Here is a 20,491-nt window from a genome sequence, read left to right as displayed (position 1 = left end):
TTCACTATTCAGGATTCAAAGCGCACCTTTTATTCCAAACAGATTCATGATATTTGCTACGACCCTAAAGAACTTTTTAAAATAGCCAAATCCCTTACCAACACCTTACCGGGATCATCTGGCTCGCCCTCAGTTCCTCCGAGTGGCCTTCATTGCTTTATGATGACAAAGACAGAGAAAATTCCTGCCAAACCACTGGAATCTTCCCTCATGCGCTCCCCAGCCTCATCACTGCCTCTCTGGGTCCACAGGGAAATCATACTCAACCAGCAATAAAGGGGATGGGGAATCCCACCCTTTCTCAGATTCTGCCTGTTGATTGCCACGTGATGACAAAAGGTCACTGTTCTGCGTTTGTCAGCTGAGCTCTCTCGCCTGCTGCAGCTGATCGGATGACAGTCTTATCCCACGCTGCCTCAGCAGCTGCCCCATAAGCTTCTCCTCCTGAGGCACAATTTAGGTACGTACACCTCTCCCCACTGGCCTTGCAGCACTTGCCGCATCCCACGGCCACCATTATTATGTGTGCACCTGCCACACTGTGCACTTACACTTAGGCTTCCTTCATTACATTGATATTCTGAATCACTTTACAAGCAAAGCCACCACTCTTTCAGCTTCATTTTCCACTGTACTGGACTGGCTTCCCTCTTCCACAGACGAGTTAGACTCCACTTGGAGTGAAGTCGATTCTATCTCTTCACTGGAACTTGGCCAGGTCATTTCCAAATTGAATCCTGCACGCTGTTCTTTGAATCCCTACAATACTTATGTATTGAAAGGGATCAAAGAATCCTTATTATCCTCCCTCCAATTGCTAGCCAACCTCTCCGTAACTGAAGGCACTCTTCCCATTTCCCTTAAAAAAGACTTCTGTTAAACCTCTTCTAAAGAAACCCAACCTGGACCCATCAGATCCTAATAATTATAGGCCAATCTCTTCTCCCTTTTTGGGTAAATTGATAAAAAGTAGCATTCTCCTTCAATTGACTGATTATATCGAGACCAAGCAAATTTTGGATCCCTACCAGTACAGATTTAGAAAATCCTTGAGTGCTGAATTATTAATCTTGTCCCTTTTGGAATCATTTATTAGAGGTCTAGATTCAGGTAACAGCTATATCCTTGTCTCATTAGACATCACAGCAGCATTTGACACAGTACATCATGCCATTCTCCTATATCGCTTACGTGAATGCAGCATCTCCGGTACCGTCCTGCAATGGTTCACCTCTTTTCTTTCACACCGATATCAACGAGTTAAGTGACAATAAATCTTCCCATTGGGCTGAAATCACACTGGCTTGCCACAAAGGACAGCCATGCTTTTTAATGTGTTTTTAACACCACCACCATTAAGAGGTGATTATTTTTCAAAAGTTGTTCCTTAACATCTTTAAAACCCAGTGTCTGCTAATTCAGCGCCCTCATTTCAAGATGTTACACACCTTGATTCTGATGGCAAACACCTCATTTGCGCTTGACTCTTGCATTCGTAAATTAGGCACCTTAATTGACTAACTATCTTTTCAACCCCATGTTAAAAGCAGAATAAAATCAGGCTTTTTTAAACTCCGTGTAATTTGTGGCCTTAAATATTTGCTAGATAAAGCTGATTTCTGAACAGTAGTACAAGCCTCTATCCTCCCTATTGTGGATTATTACAACTCTATTCTTCTGGACCTACTAGCAGTCACCTTAATACCCCTTTAAATGTTTCTGAATGCCACCACGTGACTTAATTCTGGTACCAACAAATGCAACCACATCACTCCTATCCTCATCAATCTACAATGGCTTCCAATTGCTGAACATATTAAGTACAAGGTTGCTCTTACTACTTTTAAATTGATCTCTTCTGCTATCTCTCCTTGGAGTAATGCCATGTTGCGCCTTTATTGCCCTGCTCATCAGCTGCACTCGTTACAAAGGGGCCTTCTGCATGTGCCCTCACCAATGCAAGCCAGGTTGTATACCACCAGGGACTGTGCTTTCTCGGTTGCATGCCCATCTTTTGGGACTCTTTTCCCGAATCATTGTGACTGGCAGACAGCATAAAGTCCTCTAACATTTCTTTAAAAGCATGGCTATTTAGACAGGCTTTTTATTAGTCTGCAGGATTATTTTTGAATATTTGGTCTTTTGTCCTTAATGTCTGTTATGCTTATGCTTTGTATATGCACAAGATTTTATGTATGTTTTTTTTTCCTATTATACATCGCCTAGTGCAGTGGTTCTCAACAGGTGTGTCGGGACACACTGGTGTATCACAAGGTGTGTCGCAGGGCCAGCAGATGGCTGCCTCATCATCAGCCCAGGTGGGAGTTGGTTGACTTCTCTTACATTGGGCCTGATGAAAGGCTACTCTCACTTCCTTCTCTTCTTTCTGGCCCAGTGGGAGACTGTTTCCTCCTTCACCTGGATCAGATCAAGACATTGCCAGCTCCTGCTGTTCTGGGCCTGATGGAATGCAAACTTTTATCTTCCCCTCCTGAGTTTGAGAGTGATGCTGCTGCTGATCTCTTCACCCTGTTGGAGGTTAGGGGAAAGTATATTGGGATGCTGAGAAGATGAAGGTAGAACAGAGAGGGAGGGTGGGGGCTGCTGAGCAGGAAGGGATAGGAAACAGGGGTCAGGGTAGCTGGGCAAGGAGGAAGAGTCAAGCAGGGAAGAGAGGGAGCACAGGGAAGAGGATGGGGGGGGTCCATGAATGCTGGGCAGGGATATGAGTGTGAGAAGATGACTGAAAGGGAGTAATTGGGAAAACTGAAGGATGATGGAGGCATGGAAATGGAGTAATGAGGTGCAAGAGCCAGTTTTGGGAATGTGCATTACTTTGCTTAGTGTAGGAGGAAATGTATTTCTGTTTCTAGCTCTCCAGTTTTGCACTGCATGCAGAGTGGCTTTCTGGAGGTTTCCATTCCAGTTTTTGTCTTCACATTTGTAATTTGTGGTCTTTTATGCTGTATTTGGTGAAGGTCAGATCTGTATGGGTGACTGAGGTGAGGTATTTTACTAGTAGGTAGGGATTTGTATCAATCTTTTTTGTTGCATTTTCTCATTCTCAATAGGACATGCATTGGTGCTGCACTACTGCCTTTACATAGGAAGGGCTATCGCTGTTTGAGTTCTTGGAATTAATGTTGCAGTGGTATGGAAGGTTTGCTACATACGTGCTGAGTGTTTTTTTCCCCCAGGTTTTGTATTTTACAATGCACCTGGTTGTAAGGGAGTTTGTGATTCTGCTATTGAGATAGCACCAGAATCAGAATATCTTTTTTATATAGCGAGTTATATTTGAAATATCCTAGTTCTGCTCTGCATTCATTGTTTGTGGAGGGGGGCCAGGTTCCTGTGGATGCAGAATATATGTTCACAGCCCATTATGTGTTCAATGTGTCCCGCTTATAAGCATTATCTGGCAGCTGTGTCCCAATAGAAAAAAGGTTGAGAACCACTGGCCTAGTGTATAGAAGATTAACACATTTTAAAAAAAGATAATAAAAAATAAAATCTTTGTACATGAGTCTATCTGCATGAAGGAATATGTTGCAGCATGTTCAGAATTTTGGTCAAGGCTGGACAGAGATAATTTTTCATTCTCCATAAATTACATCAGTTGCCTATTACCCCACAAGTTTAAAAAGTGCTGGTTGCGAATTTAAGGTCCAAAATGGCACAGGTCTGGGAATTTTGGCTAGTAAGCTATTTTTATGTCAACTGATACAGCCACCGAGCTCCCAGTTGGCTGGTCACCTGTAAGGTCTATCATTGAGAGTGACTGGCCATTCTTGGGCTTGTGCCTCTGTTTTTTCATGTGAAGTGCCACAGATGTGGAACACTGTACCAGCTGGGCTGCGTCAAGTAGAGGAATTAAGGCAATTCTGACGTGGTCTGAAGACTTACTTGTTACCTAGAGGAGGCATAGGAGAAGAATGATATGCTGGAGGAGGGGAGCTGTCACCATTTGGGTAGGTGTTTTGTTTTCATTGTTCTATGTTTATTAGTATAATAATGTAAACAGTTTGGGATGTTTTTAATAGGAAGGGCAAAATATCAAAATAAATAAATTGATAAATAAAATGTTAGAACTTTCTGCAAACCTGCAGGCAATTTTTCAAAGGAAAACTCCCTGCAGTTTCTCTTTCAAAATTTAAGGGACCGCAGGAAGCATGGCTACTTGTATACTTTACAGGTGCACACCTTTTCAGTGAGGGTAAAAATACATGTGCCATTATAATGTGTGTACTTTGACCTGCATTCATGGGATGCAATTTTCAAACACTTTCACATGGTCAAATATGTAAAACGTTTTGAAAATTGTCCCCATTACAACAAAACAAAAATAAGACCAAGAATAAGATTAAAAAGAAAAGTAACTTAACTAAAAAAATAGGAAGGGGCCTTTGTTTTTGGTTTTTATTTGATTTTTCCCCAGAATTTATCAATAATTATTATAAACCAACCAAATGGCAGAAAAACCAGTGGAAAAAAATGATTCTCTTTCTCCCCTGATGATTTTCTCCTGTTTTGTTGGTTATAACAAACACTGCTAAATTCTTGGGGAAAATAAAAAATGAAAATGAATGTCCTTAGAAACGGGCAAATTTACATTTTAAAGGACTAACTGTTTTAAACAGAAATTATTATTATTTCAAACCAGAAAGCTGGCATATTTTTAGGATAACCCAACAAGCAGCAAAGTTATATAAAGGCATATAAACGATTATTCTGACATACTGTAAACCTCTTTCCATTTTACTTCCCTGTGTTAATAAAAGTTCAAACAACAATAATTATAATTCAAAACTGTGGTTTAAAACAAATGTGGACTCTTAATGAGTTCAAGATGACTATTCTCTGTACTATTGGAAAGAAAATAAATGCACACTTACCTTTGTGGCTAACTGTGACACAGGTGACTGAACCTCTTCTTGAAGCAACTGATCCTTAGTCTTAAAAAGAAAAGCAAAGCATCAGAAAAATGTAACTAAACAGTAAGGCACAATGAAGTCTATTTACTAACCTGCGATGCATGTTAACACGTTAATGCACCTTATTTGTTGAGGCTACCATTATTCACAAGGGGGCCTATTAGCTGATCACACATATCATGCATCACAGTTTTAATAGACAAATAGACTCTAATGTTTCTTAAATTAGAAATCAAAATGTTTCTCCAAGGATTGTTTTACTTGCTGCAGTTAAATAAATGAATTATTTTCCTTATTTAAAATCCCTTATTTAAAATCCCTATTTAATAAATATTGTATTAGAATACAGAGTACATTTTTTGTTGTATATTATTGCTGTGTCATTTGGATGTACAGTACAAGTTTTAACTCTAATTATGTATCTCAGATCATTTGCACTACATGTGTGGTGTATCCCACCTTCAAAAGAGCTTTACACAGATTTCACATAAAGGCAACAAACTCCTTTGCTTCCAGGAATAGAACTTTTAACTCCACTTGCTTTTCTGTCGATGAGCAGTTGAATTAGCCAATACAAAAGTGTGATGTCATCCAGCAGCATCAAATAGGCTCGTTTCTCCTAGCTAGTAAAGCTTTCTCTACTGAGCATGTGTGGGAGTACCTACACAGATGTTGCCTCAAAAGTCTACTCAATCATTTTCTGTCTGAGCACAGCACAGCTTTGTACGCTGTCTCTCCAGATATTTTTTTTCAATATCCTTTAAAATTTGTTTCATTTTCATTATTTTCTTCAGATTTTCTTACTTTTAGTTACCTTGCTGCACTGTAGCACCACAAGGAGAAATTACTACTTACCTGATAATTTTGTTTTCCTTAATGTAGAAGATGGATTCAGGACCTGTGGGTTATGCACCTCTACTGGCAGATGGCAACAGAACAAACTGATGTCACAGTACATATGCTCCTGTACTAACATCAGCTTGCCAGTATTCTCTTAAAAAATCAACTATGAACAGACTAGCAAAAAGCTTGATTAAAAACAGATAACCATTACTGTACTCAACCAGCAGGAAATTGAACTCAGGCAATGAACGCGTGAACCCCATTCTAGGGACTGGATGAACACTTACCAGTCATCCCCTGGAACACATAGCCACTAGGGAGGACCATTAACACAATCATTCGTCAGCCAAGGGCAGGAAGCTGAATCCATCAGTCTACACTAAGGAAAATGAAATTATCAGGGAAGTAGTAATTTCTCCCTTCCTAGCATATAGACAGATGGATTCAGGACCAGGGGGAATGTACCAAAGCTACTCCAAAACAGGGTGGGAGGCTGCCCATGGCCCAGTCAAAACTGCATGAGCAAAGGCTGCATCATCCCAGGCCTGTACATCCAGAAGATAATACCTGGAAGAGGTGTGTAGGAAGGACCCTGTCGAAGCTCAGCAAATGTCAATGGGAGACAACTATCTATCCTCTGCCCATGACACTGCCTGAGCCCTAGTGTCAGCAGTCACATACACGGCCGTGACTACCTCCTTAATCCAGTGAGCTATTGTAGCCCGCGAAGCAAGCTCATTCTGTTTACCTCCACCATGAAAGACAAACAGGCGATCCGTCTTTTGGAAAGGTTTAGAAACCTCCAGATACCTCACGACATGTCTCTTGACATCCAAAGGATGCAACAGGCGATATTCCTCTGCATCTCTTTCCTTATCCAGAGATGGCAAGGAAATGGACTGATTCAAGTGTAAATCTGAGACCAGAAAGAAGGAACAGTATGCAGCTGTATCACTCCTGGAGTCACCCAAAGGAACAGCTCCCAGCAAAACAAAGCCTGCAGCTCGGAAATTCGATGCACAGAACAGTTCACCACCAGAAACACAGTTTTTAAGGTCAGTAACCGCAATGAAAGTATATGCAGTGGTCAAAATGTAGGACCCGTCAAGAAATCCGACACCAGATTAAGACTCCACAGAGGAACTGGTAACTGCAAGGGAGGACAAAAATGTTTCACTTCTCTCAAGAAACAGGCCACATCCGGATGAGCGGATAAGGATTCACCATTCACCTGACCCCTGAAACAGACAAGAGCTATTACCTATACCTTTAGGGAATAAAGGGCCAACCATTCAACCCATCCTGCAAAAACTCCAAAATGAGCGGGATCCTAACTGAATGAGGAAGCACTCCTTGATCTTCATACCAAGCCTCAAACACTCGCCAAATCTGCACATAGGCTAAGTAACTGGAGAACATTTGTGCTCATAGCAAGGTGGCAATCACCGCAGAAGAATATCCTGCTTCAACATACGAGCCATCTCAAGGGCCATACCATAATACAAAACAGTCCTTGCTGCAACAGACTCCTGTGCACTGGAAGATGGAGGGGGGGGGGGGGGGGGGGGGGGGGCAGTCTACCAGGAGTCTTTGCCAATCTGTATACCATGGTCTCCTGGGCCAAATGGTGCCACCAAGAGCACCATCCCCCTGTGGCCTTTGACCCTCCAAACTATTCTGCCCATCATGGGCCATGGGGGAAAGACAAACAGCAACTTGTCCTCCAGCCAGACCTACATGAGAGCATTAATAACCAAGGACTTCGGATCTCTCCTGCGACTGAAGAAATGAGGAACCTTCGCACTGTGAGAAGTCACCAGAAGGCCCCAGCAATTCACTATCAGCTGAAATACCTCGTCCAACAATACCCATTCACCTGGGTCCAGACTTTCCCTGCTGATAAAATCTGCTCTTACACTGTCCTTTCCTGCAATGTGTGAGGCTGAAATCTCCTGAAGATGGATTTCTGCTTATTCCATAAGTTGATATATCTCCTGCGACACTTGCTGGCTATTCATTCCTCCCTGCTAATTGATGTAAGCCACTGTTGTTGCACTAGCCAACATTATCCAGACCACTCGACTCTGCAGTCTGCCTTTGAACTGTAAACATGCCAACCGGACCACCCAGGTCTCCAATTGATTAATGTTCCAGAGAGACTCTTCTGGATTCCTGCACCCTTGCGCTGTCAGTTCCTGACAGTGAGCTTCCTAATCGTGGTGGCTCGCAACTATCATGAGTACTAGCCAGTCGAGAAGTTAGGGAAACCCCCTTTCTGAGATTTTCTGTTCTTAAGACACCACTGTAACTGGAAGGATACTTCCATCGGCAGATGGAACTGGACCGAGTAATCTTGAGACTGTGGATTCCACTCAGACAGCAAGGAATGTTGGAGAAGACGCATATGCGCCCTTGCCACGGTACCATTTCCAGGATTGCCACCATTAAACCAAGCGCTTGTAGATACAACCATACGGTCGGGTGAATAGTGTCCATGAACAGACACAGCTGCGCCACCAAATTCTGAATACGAACTTCCGGCAGGAAAACATTGCCCTGTTTCATGTTGAATCAAACGCCTGAGATATTCCAGTGACTGAAGAGGCTGAAGACTGCTCTTAGCTAGATTCACCACCCAGCTGAGTTTCTGCAACAGGGAGATCACCTAGTTGGTCACCAAAAGGCTCTCTTCTAAAGACTTGGCATGAATCACCCAATCGTCCAGATACGGGTGAACTAGGATCCCATCCTCTCTCAACTCTGCCACCACCACCACCATGACTTTGCAGAAGGTTCTAGAAGTGGTGGCCAAATCAAAAGGCAGTGCCCAAAACTGATAATGGCATCCCAAAACCGCGAATTGTAGAAAACTTTGGTGCTCTAGGTGCTCCCGACTATACAGCCATCACTGAGCATAATGTTTCCATGCGAAAATGAATCATCCACAAATGACGGTTAACCTCTTTAAAATCCAGGATGGGACCAAAGGAACCCTCCTTCTTGGGCACAACGAAATAGATGAAATATCAACCCATATTTTCTTGAGATGTGGGCATTGGAACCACTGCCCTCAGACTGAGGAGCCTTGACAATGTACACTCCACCACATGCTTTTTCTGTGGTGAGTGGCAAGGAGACACCATGAACAGGTCCTGAGAAACATTGAGAAATTCCAGCACATATCCTTCTCGTATCACTTCCAGGACCCATTGGATTTCAACCCTCCTCTGATAAAAAAGAGAGAGATAGGCAATCCCCTTTCTCCTGTTCCTGGAGTTGGGTCGGCACACCTTCATTATGAGGCTTGGGAGGTCCCACTACCTGAGCCTGCACCTGGTCTGGTCTATCTGGGATGAATGGACTGAGACCTACCGGTAAGGCCAAATCCTCTGAAAGAACGCTCCTCTATAGGGATGAAAACGCTTGGATCCCCTTGCATGACCTCTCATGGTAAAGGTGCAAGCCATTTTCTACTTGACCTCCGGCAAACAAGGAACCAGGGATAGGCCCCACTTACTGGCTAGTTTCTCCAACTCGTTTACAAACAAAAGCGAGCCTTCAAAGGGCAATTTCATAAGGTTAGCCTTAGAGATCACATCGGCCAACCAATTTCTCAGCCATAAATGACGTCTAGCCACTATTATTGAAGCCACCCCTCTGGCAGATGTGCGAACCAAATCACAGCCCCATCTGCCAAAAAGGTGGCTGCTGGTTCCATAACTGCTGTGGAATCCACTCCACAGTCATCGACCTACTGAGAGAGAAGTAAACAAGAGCGAGCCACCAGGTAACAACAAGAATCTATCTACAAAGTCATTGCCACTGCTTCAAATGCTTGTTTAAGGATGGTCTCAATCCTTCTATTGTGTACATCTTTCAGGGCCACTGCTCCCTCCACAGAGATAGTCATCCGCTTGGAGACTGCACAGACCAGCACATTCACGTTTGGAAAACACAGATACTCTCTCACCACTAGATCCAAAAAGAGTACAGGCCTTCCAAAAAATGACTCCCTTTAAAATTAGCCTCCGGGAAACCCCACTCAAGGTCAATTAATTCTTGAATGGCCTCCATCACAGGCAAAAAGTAAGAGGCTTTACACAAGAAAACCAAAAGGAGATTTTCTTTGGCTCAGAACTGGAATCTGCCCCAGATACTCCCAGCATCTTCAAAGTCTGGGAAATCAGCGTCGGCAGCTCATCTCTATGAAAGAATCACAACAGTATTCTATACAATTCTAGTCCTGAAAGAATTTCCCCATCCTCCAGGGAATTAGGATTAGTCCCGTCATCTGTGCCATCAAGATCCTTATTGGGAATTGCTGATCTAGGGGTACTTCACACTTAACAACAGTACTGGGCTGCAGCTCTGTCCTGGCATGATTGGACTGGGCTGAGGACTGCGCCTGAAGGAAACAGTGCAATCCTTGAAAAAATTCTACCCAAGAAAAGGCAGAAGAATCTATGCCAAAACCAGGAGGCACTTGTGACAATCCCTGCTGACAAACCAGTTGAGAGAGTTACAATATCAGGCGTCCCTCCTGACATCTTTATCCAGAACCTCATCAGGTTGGGAAGAACCAGGCTTAGCAAAATCAGAGTAAGATAATTCTCCTTTAACCTGTAAACAGCGCTGGCACAAGTTAGAGGGCATGCCAGGCTGAGATGCTCGAATATGACAGGTGGTGCACAAAGCAAGGTGCTTAGGTTTCTTAGTTATAGGTGCCATTTATTTATTTTTATTTGTACAAAACTTAAGCGTCCAAAATTTGTGCGCATAGGATAAGCATGCATCTCAACCGGGCGTCACTACAACCTGGTCGCCCAACTAAGCGTCCAAAACCTGGACGCACAGGATGAACCAATGACCCGTAGAGAGTAAAAGTACATGAAAACGCTGCCACGGCCTACCACACGGCATGCAGTGAAAAAAGCCTCAGAGAGGGGCCTAGCCAAAAGAGGCTGCTCAATCTGCCTCCATCCCTCTTCCCTTGGGGCAGAAAGAACGTCAGAATGGTGCACCGAGCATGAAGATTGGGGAAAGGGAAGCCCTTAAACAAATCCTTCTTCTCTGTCTCTGTAATTTTTTTTTTTTTTATCTGAGCTCAGCCCTTCCTGGCTGAGTACAGAGACTATCTCCAGCTACAGGGGGAGAGGGCAGATGCCATCACCACCACACTCTTCTTCCTGTACCCACTGCCTTTCAGCTGTACAATCAGCTAAGTCCACACCAGCTAAAAAACTAGCTACCGAACCAAGGCACTCATCTGAAGGACCACGGAAATCATCTCAGGAATTCTCAACTGGGGGAGGGACCATTTGGTATCACTGCAGGAAAGCGGGGCAAACAATTTTCCTTTTATTTCTCCTTCTAAAATCTGAAGCAATCCCCAGTAGGGAGATGCACATCAACCATCTGCTGAGACAGAAAATACAGCCAAGCTGATGTCACTACAGGAGTATATATACTGTGATGTCAGTTTACTCCGTCTCCATCTACTGGTAGAGGTGCATAACCCACTGGTCCTGAATCCATCTGTTTACATGCTAGAAAATGGCACTTTTCAGTGCTAAAAAATGAGACTTACTTCTTACCTGAAAATTTCCTTTTCTTTAGGTGGATCCAGAACAAGTGGGTCATGTACCTCTACCAGTAGATGGAGATGGAGCAAACTGACGTCACAGTATATATACTCCTGTAGTGACATCAGCTTAATTGCTTCCACAAAAAGAAAAAACCTCCTATTTAGGTGCAGGAACCTATCCTTGTCCTCAAAAAGGATGTCCTCCGCCTGTACTAGGTCAGAGGACACATCAGTCGCTCAATAACATCTAGTGAGAGGTTTCTCTACCCCTTCATCTAAAGACATGGAAAGAATAAGCGTCACTCTAGATTCTACTTTTTCTATGAACCCTCACATTAAGGCAGTCTCACAGAACATGAGTTGTCTATGGCTGGCTGGAAGATAGAATTACAGACTGGACTCCAGTTTTCCTCTTGCACAACTTTATTATTTACACACAAAACAGATATAAGAACATAAGAAATTGCCATGCTGGGTCAGACCAAGAGTCCATCAAACCCAGCATCCTGTTTCCAATAGAGGCCAAACCAGGCCACAAGAACCTGGCAATTACCCAAACACTAAGAAGATCCCATGCTACTGATGCAATTAATAGCAGTTGCTATTCCCTAAGTAAACTTGATTAATAGCAGTTAATGAACTTCTCCACCAAGAACTTATCCAAACCTTTTTTGAACCCGGCTACACTAACTGCATTAACCACATCCTCTGGCAACAAATTCCAGAGCTTTATTGTGCATTGAGTGAAAAAGAATTTTCTCCGATTAGTCTTAAATGTGCTACTTGCTAACTTCATGGAATGCCCCCTAGTCCTTCTATTATTTGAAAGTATAAATAACCGATTCACATCTACTCGTTCAAGACCACTCATGATCTTAAAGACCTCTATCATATCCCCCCTCAGCCGTCTCTTCTCCAAGCTGAACAGCCCTAACCTCTTCAACCTTTCCTCATAGGGGAGCTGTTCCATCCTCTTTATCATTTTGGTTGCCCTTCTCTGCACCTTCTCCATCGCAACTATATCTTTTTTGAGATGTGGCGACCAGAACTGTACACAGTATTCAAAGTGCGGTCTCACCATGGAGTGATATAGAGGCATTATGACATTTTCCGTTTTATTAACCATTCCCTTCCTAATAATTCCTAACATTCTGTTTGCTTTTTTTGACTGCTGCAGCACACTGAGCTGATGATTTTAAAGTATTATCCATTATGATGCCTAGATCTTTTTCCTGGGTGGTAGCTCCTAATATGGAATCTAACATCGTGTAAAAGCAAGTTTGCTTACCGTAAACGGTGTTTCCATAGATAGCAGGATGAATTAGCCATGCTGTCATGGGATCTGTCAATCAGGTCCGGGAGGCGGAGCTTCACAAAGAGAGATTAGATTTTTGGTCTCTGTGGTGCGCGTGTGTTCCCGCACAGGAAAGTAACTGATTCTCCTCAGTCTGTGATTAAGCTGTGTAGTCGAAAAAGACGGGGGCTGCCAGGGAGGTAGGTGGGTCAGCATGGCTAATTCATCCTGCTATCTACGGAAACACCGTTTACAGTAAGCAAACTTGCTTTTTCCCGTCGATAGCAGGGCTGAATTAGCCATGCTGTCATGGGAGCCCCAAGCTCCCGATCATGTTATTTATGATGTATATTTGTTTGTACGTAATCATCAATAGTGTGGCAGTCACCGTGAACACGAGGATAGAGATTGTAAAATTGCTTGCCCTATCTTCGCATCAGTGGCTGCTTGTTGATCAAGGCAGTAGTGAGATATGAAGGAATGGAGCGATGACCATGTAGCTGCCTTACAAATGTCTATGGGCTGTACATTTTTAAGATGTGCCAAGGAAGGCACCACTGCTCTTACTTGATGAGCGTTACGAACAGAATGTAGCTATAGTTTCTGCTTGTTGTAGAAGAACGTGATGCATTGTGCTAACCAGCTGGAGATGGTGCGTTTAGCCACTGGTAGTCCAGATGCCTTTGGGTCGAACGATACAAAGAGTTGACAGACCCGATGGTCCGATTTTGTTTTTCTTTGTAGTATGCTAAAGCTCTTTTCAATCTAATGTATGCAGTAATTTTTCCCTATCATTGGCGTGAGGTTTAGGAAAAATGATGGGTAGTTCTATGGTTTGATTGAGGTGAAACTGAGAAACTACCTTTGGAAGGAATGACGGGTGAGTTCGTAGAACCACCTTTTGGTGATGAAACTGTAAATATGGAGAGTAATGGACCAAGGCTTGTAATTCACTGACTCGTCGTGCTGATGTTACTGCAACTAGGAATACCACCTTCCATGTGAGGTATTTAATGTCTGCGGAGTCCATGGGTTCAAACGGGGAAAGCATGAGCTGTTCCAGAACTATGTTGAGGTTCCATGGAACTGGAGGCTTCGAGATCGGAGGACGAAGGTGAGTTAATCCCTTAATGAAACAAGAGAGTAAGGGGTGATTGGAGATAGGAATATTGTTAACTGGTCTATGATAGGCGCCTATGGCGCTTAGATGGAACTCTAATGGAGGATGTTGCAAGACCAGCTGCGTAAAGTGTATGAAGATAATCCATGAGTAGCTCAGGTGAGCAGTCCAATGGTGGTACACCTTTGGAAATGCACTAGGTAGAATAGCGTTTCCATTTATAGCTATAATTTTTCCTCGTTGAGAGTTTCCTGGAGTCTAACAATATGAACTGTGCTGAAGTGGAAAATCCCTGTTCTGTTAGAAGGAGCCTTTCAATCTCCATGCTGTCAAATGAAGAGATGAGTGTAGTGGATGTAGGAACATCCCTTGATCTTGGTGTAGAAGATCTGGGCGATTCGGTAATCAAATTGGGTCTGTGATGGACAGTCTGAGATGGAAACTGTACCATGGTTGTCTCGGCCAAGCCGGTGCTATGAGAATCAGTTGAGCTTGGTCTGTTATGCACTTTTGAATTGTCCTTGTTATGAGTGGTATGGGAGGAAAGGCATACAAAAGGCCTGTCGTCCACAGAATGAGGAAGACGTCCTGAGCGATCCTGAATTGGCTCGGTCTTATCGAGCAGAATTTGGGAACTTGAGCGTTGATCTCCATTGCAAAGAGATCTATCGAAGGTGTCCCCCACTGTATGAAGACGTCTTGGACTACATCCGAATTGAGTGCCCATTCGTGAGGATGAAAGATGCAGCTTAGCCTGTCCGCTCTTGTATTTGCCACTCCTGGTAGGTAAGTTGCTTGTAGATGTATGCAATTTTTGTGAGCATGTTCGAATATTTGTAGGGTCTCCTTGCAAAGGGACCATGAACCTGACCCTCCTTGTTTGTTGATGTAAAACATCGCTACTTGACTGTCCGTATATATCATGACCCTGCGACCTTTCAGGTGATCTTGAAACACTTGTAATGCATTTTGAATCGCTCTGAGCTCCAATAAATTTATCTGCAGGGTCTGCTCTGAGATTGTCCATAACCCTTGCGTTTCATAAATCTCGAGATGTGCTCCCCATCCCTTGCGAGACGCATCTGTGGTTAAGACTGCATTGTGCGCAGGGGAACTGAATAATGCTCCTTTTGATAGGGTGGAGTCTAGTAGCCACCATGTTATGTCCTGTCTCATCTGGGCAGTCAATGATACCTTCTGTGTCAATGGTTGTGAGTGTTGTTTCCATTGACGTTTTAGTCCCCATTGCAATAGCCACTGCCATGTGGCCTAGGACTACGAGAACTTGTCTTGCCGAAGGTCTCTGAGTATGATTCAGTTCGTGGAGAAGGTGACGCAGTGGTGTTATTCTCTCGGTTGGGAGGTATGCCCGGTTGCGAGTTTTATCCAGGCATGCTCCTATAAACTGTAATGTTTGTGTTGGCTGTAGATGTGATTTTTGGAAATTGATCACTAGTCCCAACTCCTGTAGGCACGGTATCACTTGTCGTAGGTGATCAATCAAGACTTCTGGAGTCGAGGCGATTATCAACCAATCGTCCAGATATGGAAATATGATTATACCCTGTTGTCTGAGATGCACCACCACCACAACCATGCATTTGGTGAAAACCCTGGGTGCAGCCAATAGTCCAAAGGGAAGAACTTTGTACTGGTAGTGGTGATGCTTGTAGTGGAAACACAGGTATCGCCAAGAGGATGGATGGATTGGAATGTGTGTAAGCATCCTTTAGATCGATGGAACACATCCAGTCGTTGGGTTGAATCAGGTAGGATTGATTTCAATGATACCATTTTGAACTTCTCTTTGGTGAGGAATTTGTTCAATTCCCTCAGATCTAGTACGGTCCGAAGGCCACCCGACCTTTTGGGTATGAGGAAGTATGGGGAATAAAACCCCATCTGTTGCGTTTTCGGGGAAATCCGTCGAATAGCCTGCTGTCCAACCCCAGTTGTGGTTGGACGCTTTGAATCTTTAGAGTGGGAAGGTGAGGTAAGATGGGTTTCGTGGTAAATTGGAGTTGGTACCCCTGTCATACTATCTCTAAAACCCATTAATCGGATGTTATTCTTTCCCAGGCTGCCAGACAAGAATGGATTCTGCCAGGTGGTGCTTGGTGTTGTGGTGGTGGCTGGGTTACTAAAAAGATGGCGTTGATTTTATTGCAGCAGCCGGTTGTTGCGACTGCTGCCTTTGAGTACGTGCTTTGCCACTACATTGGTTTGGGGTATGCTGTTGAGGCGTAGAACGCTGGTAAGATGGATACAGTAGTGTACGAAAGGACTGATAAGACCTGTAAGGTCTATGGGCATATGATTGTCGACGAGTGGATCAGACATAACGATGTGTGGTCGAGTAGTGAGGTTGTGATGTTAAGAATTGGACTGCTAGAGCTTCCTCCTTTAATTTGTCTTGAAATCTTTCTCCGAACAGGTTATCTCCTGTACATGGGAGGTTCGCCAGTTTTTTGTGCAAGTTTTCCCGTATTGAACTGGAATGTAACCAGGCCATTCTTCGGGCTGCAATGGCTGTTGCAGATGCCCTGGATGATGTTTCGAAAGCCTCATATATCGACCTCAGAAGGTGGCGAGAACACTCTTCCATATCGTGAAGAGGTTGTGGTACTTGATCTGCCGTCGAGGAAAGCATACCTTTCATGGCTTGTATACATTCATATAGGTATTGTACCAGGTAAAACTGATGGTGCATAATACGGGCAGTCAAGATGGAATTGTGATACATCTTTCTGCCAATTTCATCTAGATACCTGTTATCCTTGCCTGGTGGATATGAGGTGTGCGACTGATTTCTTGAATCTTTGCATTGCAGACTCTACCACAATTGAAGCATGCGGTAATTGTGGCATAGAATAAGGCAATGTTTACCGCATACGAAATTTGATATCCGTTTTTCTTGAGACCGCTGACAAAGAGTAAGGTGTTTCCCACGATTACTTTAAAGACTGTATGTAGAATATCTTGCGGTGGTAAAGATGTTGGTTCTCCTGGAGTATTGAAAATCTTTAGGAGACCAAGGGTCTCTGATCTAGGGTCTGTCTCTTTTTCGACCTCTAGGTGTAATATGGTACCCAATTTCTCCAAAACTTTTGGGTACGCGAGGTCCTCTGGAGGGGAATACGGTTCTTGCAGTTGTTCATGTGGGTCTGATGGAAACCCAGTAGATGATGATGGGGAGGTTTGCGGAGATGGGGAATCAATAGGTGTATTTTGGTTTTGAATTGGTGACACCGTTCGTTTTGTTATTGGGGAGTCCAGTGGTTCTACCGACTGTTCCCTAGAAATATGAGTATTATGTTCTGGGGAACTGACAGATGGATCATGAGGCATCCTGAAGGATGATTGAAGTGTTTCATAGAATCCCACTAATGATTGTGATAATTGTAGAAATGCCTCTTTTGTGTGAGGCGGAGTTGTTGAACGAGCAGATGGTTTTGGTAAGTCACCTGTTACAGAGTGCATCAAAGGTACTTGAGGTAAAGTACTTGGCACTTTATATTCTGTCCCCATCTGGTTGACTACTGTTCCCATAGAATCATCTGATATAATAGAAGCATCAGAGGAAGTGACTTATATTATCTCTCTATCAGGCCGAGTACAGTGCGCTCCGACGAAGCGCACTGTTAACCTGCCATTGGACGCGCATTTTCCCTTACCCCTTATTCAGTAAGGGGCGGAAAACGCGCGTCCAACCCGCCGAACCTAATCGCGCCCTATTAGGTATTCACGCTTGATTCAGAAAGTAAAATGTGCAGCCAAGCCGCACATTTTACTTTCAGAAATTAGCGCCTATCCAAAGGTAGGCGCTAATTTCTTCCGGCACCGGGAAGGTGCACAGAAAAGCAGTATCATGGCGACATTAAGTCGGAGGTCCCGAAGAGTAAAAAAAGTTTAAAAAAAAGAAAAAAATTTAGAAGTTGGCCGGCGGCTGTCGGGTCGAAAACCGGACGCTCAATTTTGCCGGCTGTCAGCGGGCTGTCAGGGGGCTGGAGAACTGATGCAGCAAAATTGAGCGTCGGCTGTCAAACCCGCTGACAGCCGCCGCTCCTGTCAAAAAGGAGGCGCTAGGGACACGCTAGTTTCTACCGCCCATTTCTACCGTCGGGCCTCATTTAAATACTGTATCCCGTGCACAGGCGAGTGGCCTGTGCGCGCGCCAGGAGACTTTACTGAATCAGCCTGTATGAGATGAGGGCCTTGTAGTTTGTGTATGCGATGATGCAGAAGTAGAAGGACTTATTTCCCATTTTTTACTCGCTTTCTTAGCTTTGCTATGATGCGAGTGATGTGAGTCTCTACGGTGATGCTGTGATGAGGATCGTGAATGGTCCTTTCGTGACGATGGCGATCATTTTCTATGCTTAGTAGTTAAGCTCGAAGAGTAGGAGGAACTCGAGCGGTTTGATGTTAGCGCTGGAGAAGTCGAACCAGACACTTCTGAGGACTCATGTCATCGTTTTAAGCCATGCTTTAATGAACGAGATGGTTTTTGTGGTGTTTTCTGTGACACCGTATGTTGTATAGGTGTTGGACTTCTCGTTGCTGTGCCATCTTGTATACTAACTAATGATGTCTTCTGCGCCATGTGTGCAGATGTTTCTGGCGCTATGCGCATAGATTTTGACTTGTGCATATCTTTTTGGTGTCGTGCGCGTAGATGTGCGCGGCGCCATGCGCACATCCCGCACATGTCCGGCGCCGCGCGCACCTCCGGCGTCATGCGCGCAGACGTCTTCGGCGCTGTGCGCCCAAATGTCTTAGGCACGTATGCGCAGATGTGGTTGGCGCCATAGGCGCAGAAGTCGTATGCGCCAATAAAGTTTTAGAAGCAGAAGTAGTATGCGCAGTCAGTGATTTAGGCGCAGAAGGCAACTTGGGCGCATAAGTTTTAGGCGCCGTTTCTTCCCACGCCAATAGTTGTGGCACTGTTGGTTCATTAGAATCCGATGGCCAATGCCTTCTTGGCAAGTCCATACCTCCCAGCCTGGAGGATTGAGGGTCCCACAAAGATGCCCGTTTCTGTATCAGAGGCATTGTAGTCGACAGGCCAGGCGACAAATGAGCCTCCGATGGCTGCGATGGGCTAAAAAGTTCTTTTACCCGATAGGCCCGTTGTTTTTGGGCTCTCGGTGACATTCGGGCACAGAACTGACAGGCTTGGAGATCGTGATCTGGCCCTAGGCATCTATAACATCGGTCGTGGCCTTCCGTGACCAACATTACCTTGCTGCAAGTGCAGGGTTTAAACCCCGATTTTTTAGACATTTTAGATTTTAACAAAACGTTGAGGAGAAAATCAGCTCCGCGTGCGATCCCGCTCACGGAAAAAATAGACTGAGGAGAATCCGTTACTTTCCTGCGCGGGAACACACGTGCAGCTGCAGAGACCAAAAATCTAGTCTCTGCTTTGTGAAGCTCCGCCTCCCAGGCCTGATTGACAGATCCCATGACAGCATGGCTAATTCAGCCCTGCTATCGACGGGAAAATACAGCAAGGGTTATTTTTTCCTACATGCAACACCTTGCACTTGTCCACATTAAATTTCATCTGCCATTTGGATGCCCAATCTTCCAGTCTTGCAAGGTCCTCCTGTAATGTATCACAATCCGCTTGTGATTTAACTATACTGAATAATTTTGTATCATCTGCAAATTTGATAACCTCACTCATCGTATTCCTTTCCAGATCATTTATATATATATTGAACAGCACCGGTCCATGTACAGATCCCTGAGGCACTCCACTGTTTACCCTTTTCCACTGAGAAAATTGACCATTTAATCCTACTCTGTTTCCTGTCTTTTAACCAGTTTGTAATCCAATATAAGATTGATTACCTTGCAGTATACAGCAAAAGAACTTCAGTAGGTCAGTTAAGTTTAAGAAGCTGCCTTCTTCTTCCCAGGACTTGTCTTGCTCTCCTCTGAGCCTACACTTTATTTCTGCTCAGAGGAAACACCCTGTACCCAGAATGCCCTGCATTATGGTGGACCAGGCCCAGACTGCTAGGACCAGACTATTAAGGTGCTCTGAGTGTTTCTATAGGACAATATGTCACAGGCAATTATTAAAAATTACTTCTTGAAATTTCACGTAACATCACCTCATCCCTTTCTTAATCCTGACTACTTTCCTACAGTTCATCAACCTTTAATTTTCTCCAGTACTGATTACTGCAACACCTTATATAATGCTCTCCCAGCATATGCTTTAAAATCATTACAAATTATTCAGAATGCTGCAGCATGCTTACTCACAGGCACTAAACTTCAAGAACGCATCAATCCAGTCTTGTTTTCTCTGCATTGGCTTCCAATTTATTGGAGAATACGTTACAAGCTGGTTGTCACAATCTACAACTTATTAAATGTCAATTCAACCTGGATTCTCTCTGTTCTAAAGATACATACTCCCACTTGCAATCTTCAATCAGCTAATCAAAACCTGCTTGATGTTCCTTCTTCCAACTCACTGATCTGACTGAAACACGAAAGCACACAATCCCCATAGCCAGACCAAATCTGTGGAATTATTTGCCTTTCACAATTCAGAACATCACTGATGCAAAACTATATGAGCAGGCATTGAAAACTTTTCTATTCAAGCAAGCGTTTGAGACTCCAAACTAGCCCCTCTTTTACTCTTCAGTTCTACCTATTACTATTTAGTTACCGCATTTCGTCTGGCTTTAATTCAT

At 43.9% G+C, this 20,491-nt stretch overlaps 1 protein-coding gene across 2 annotated transcripts in view; it reads right to left on the bottom strand.

Annotated features, from left to right (window-relative positions):
* The window catches only part of TDRP (testis development related protein), a 137,885-nt gene that overhangs the window by 80,474 nt on the left and 36,920 nt on the right, over positions 1–20,491 (bottom strand). For both annotated transcript variants that reach the window (XM_029595768.1, XM_029595769.1), the window contains exon 3: positions 4,896–4,955. In XM_029595768.1, coding sequence (XP_029451628.1) covers positions 4,896–4,955 — 60 coding nt within the window. The remainder of the gene's footprint in view (positions 1–4,895; positions 4,956–20,491) is intronic.

This window comes from Rhinatrema bivittatum, chromosome 3, assembly GCF_901001135.1.
Source record: "Rhinatrema bivittatum chromosome 3, aRhiBiv1.1, whole genome shotgun sequence".
Taxonomy (NCBI): Eukaryota; Metazoa; Chordata; class Amphibia; order Gymnophiona; family Rhinatrematidae; genus Rhinatrema; species Rhinatrema bivittatum.
This window is presented reverse-complemented; position numbering and strand designations above follow the sequence as displayed.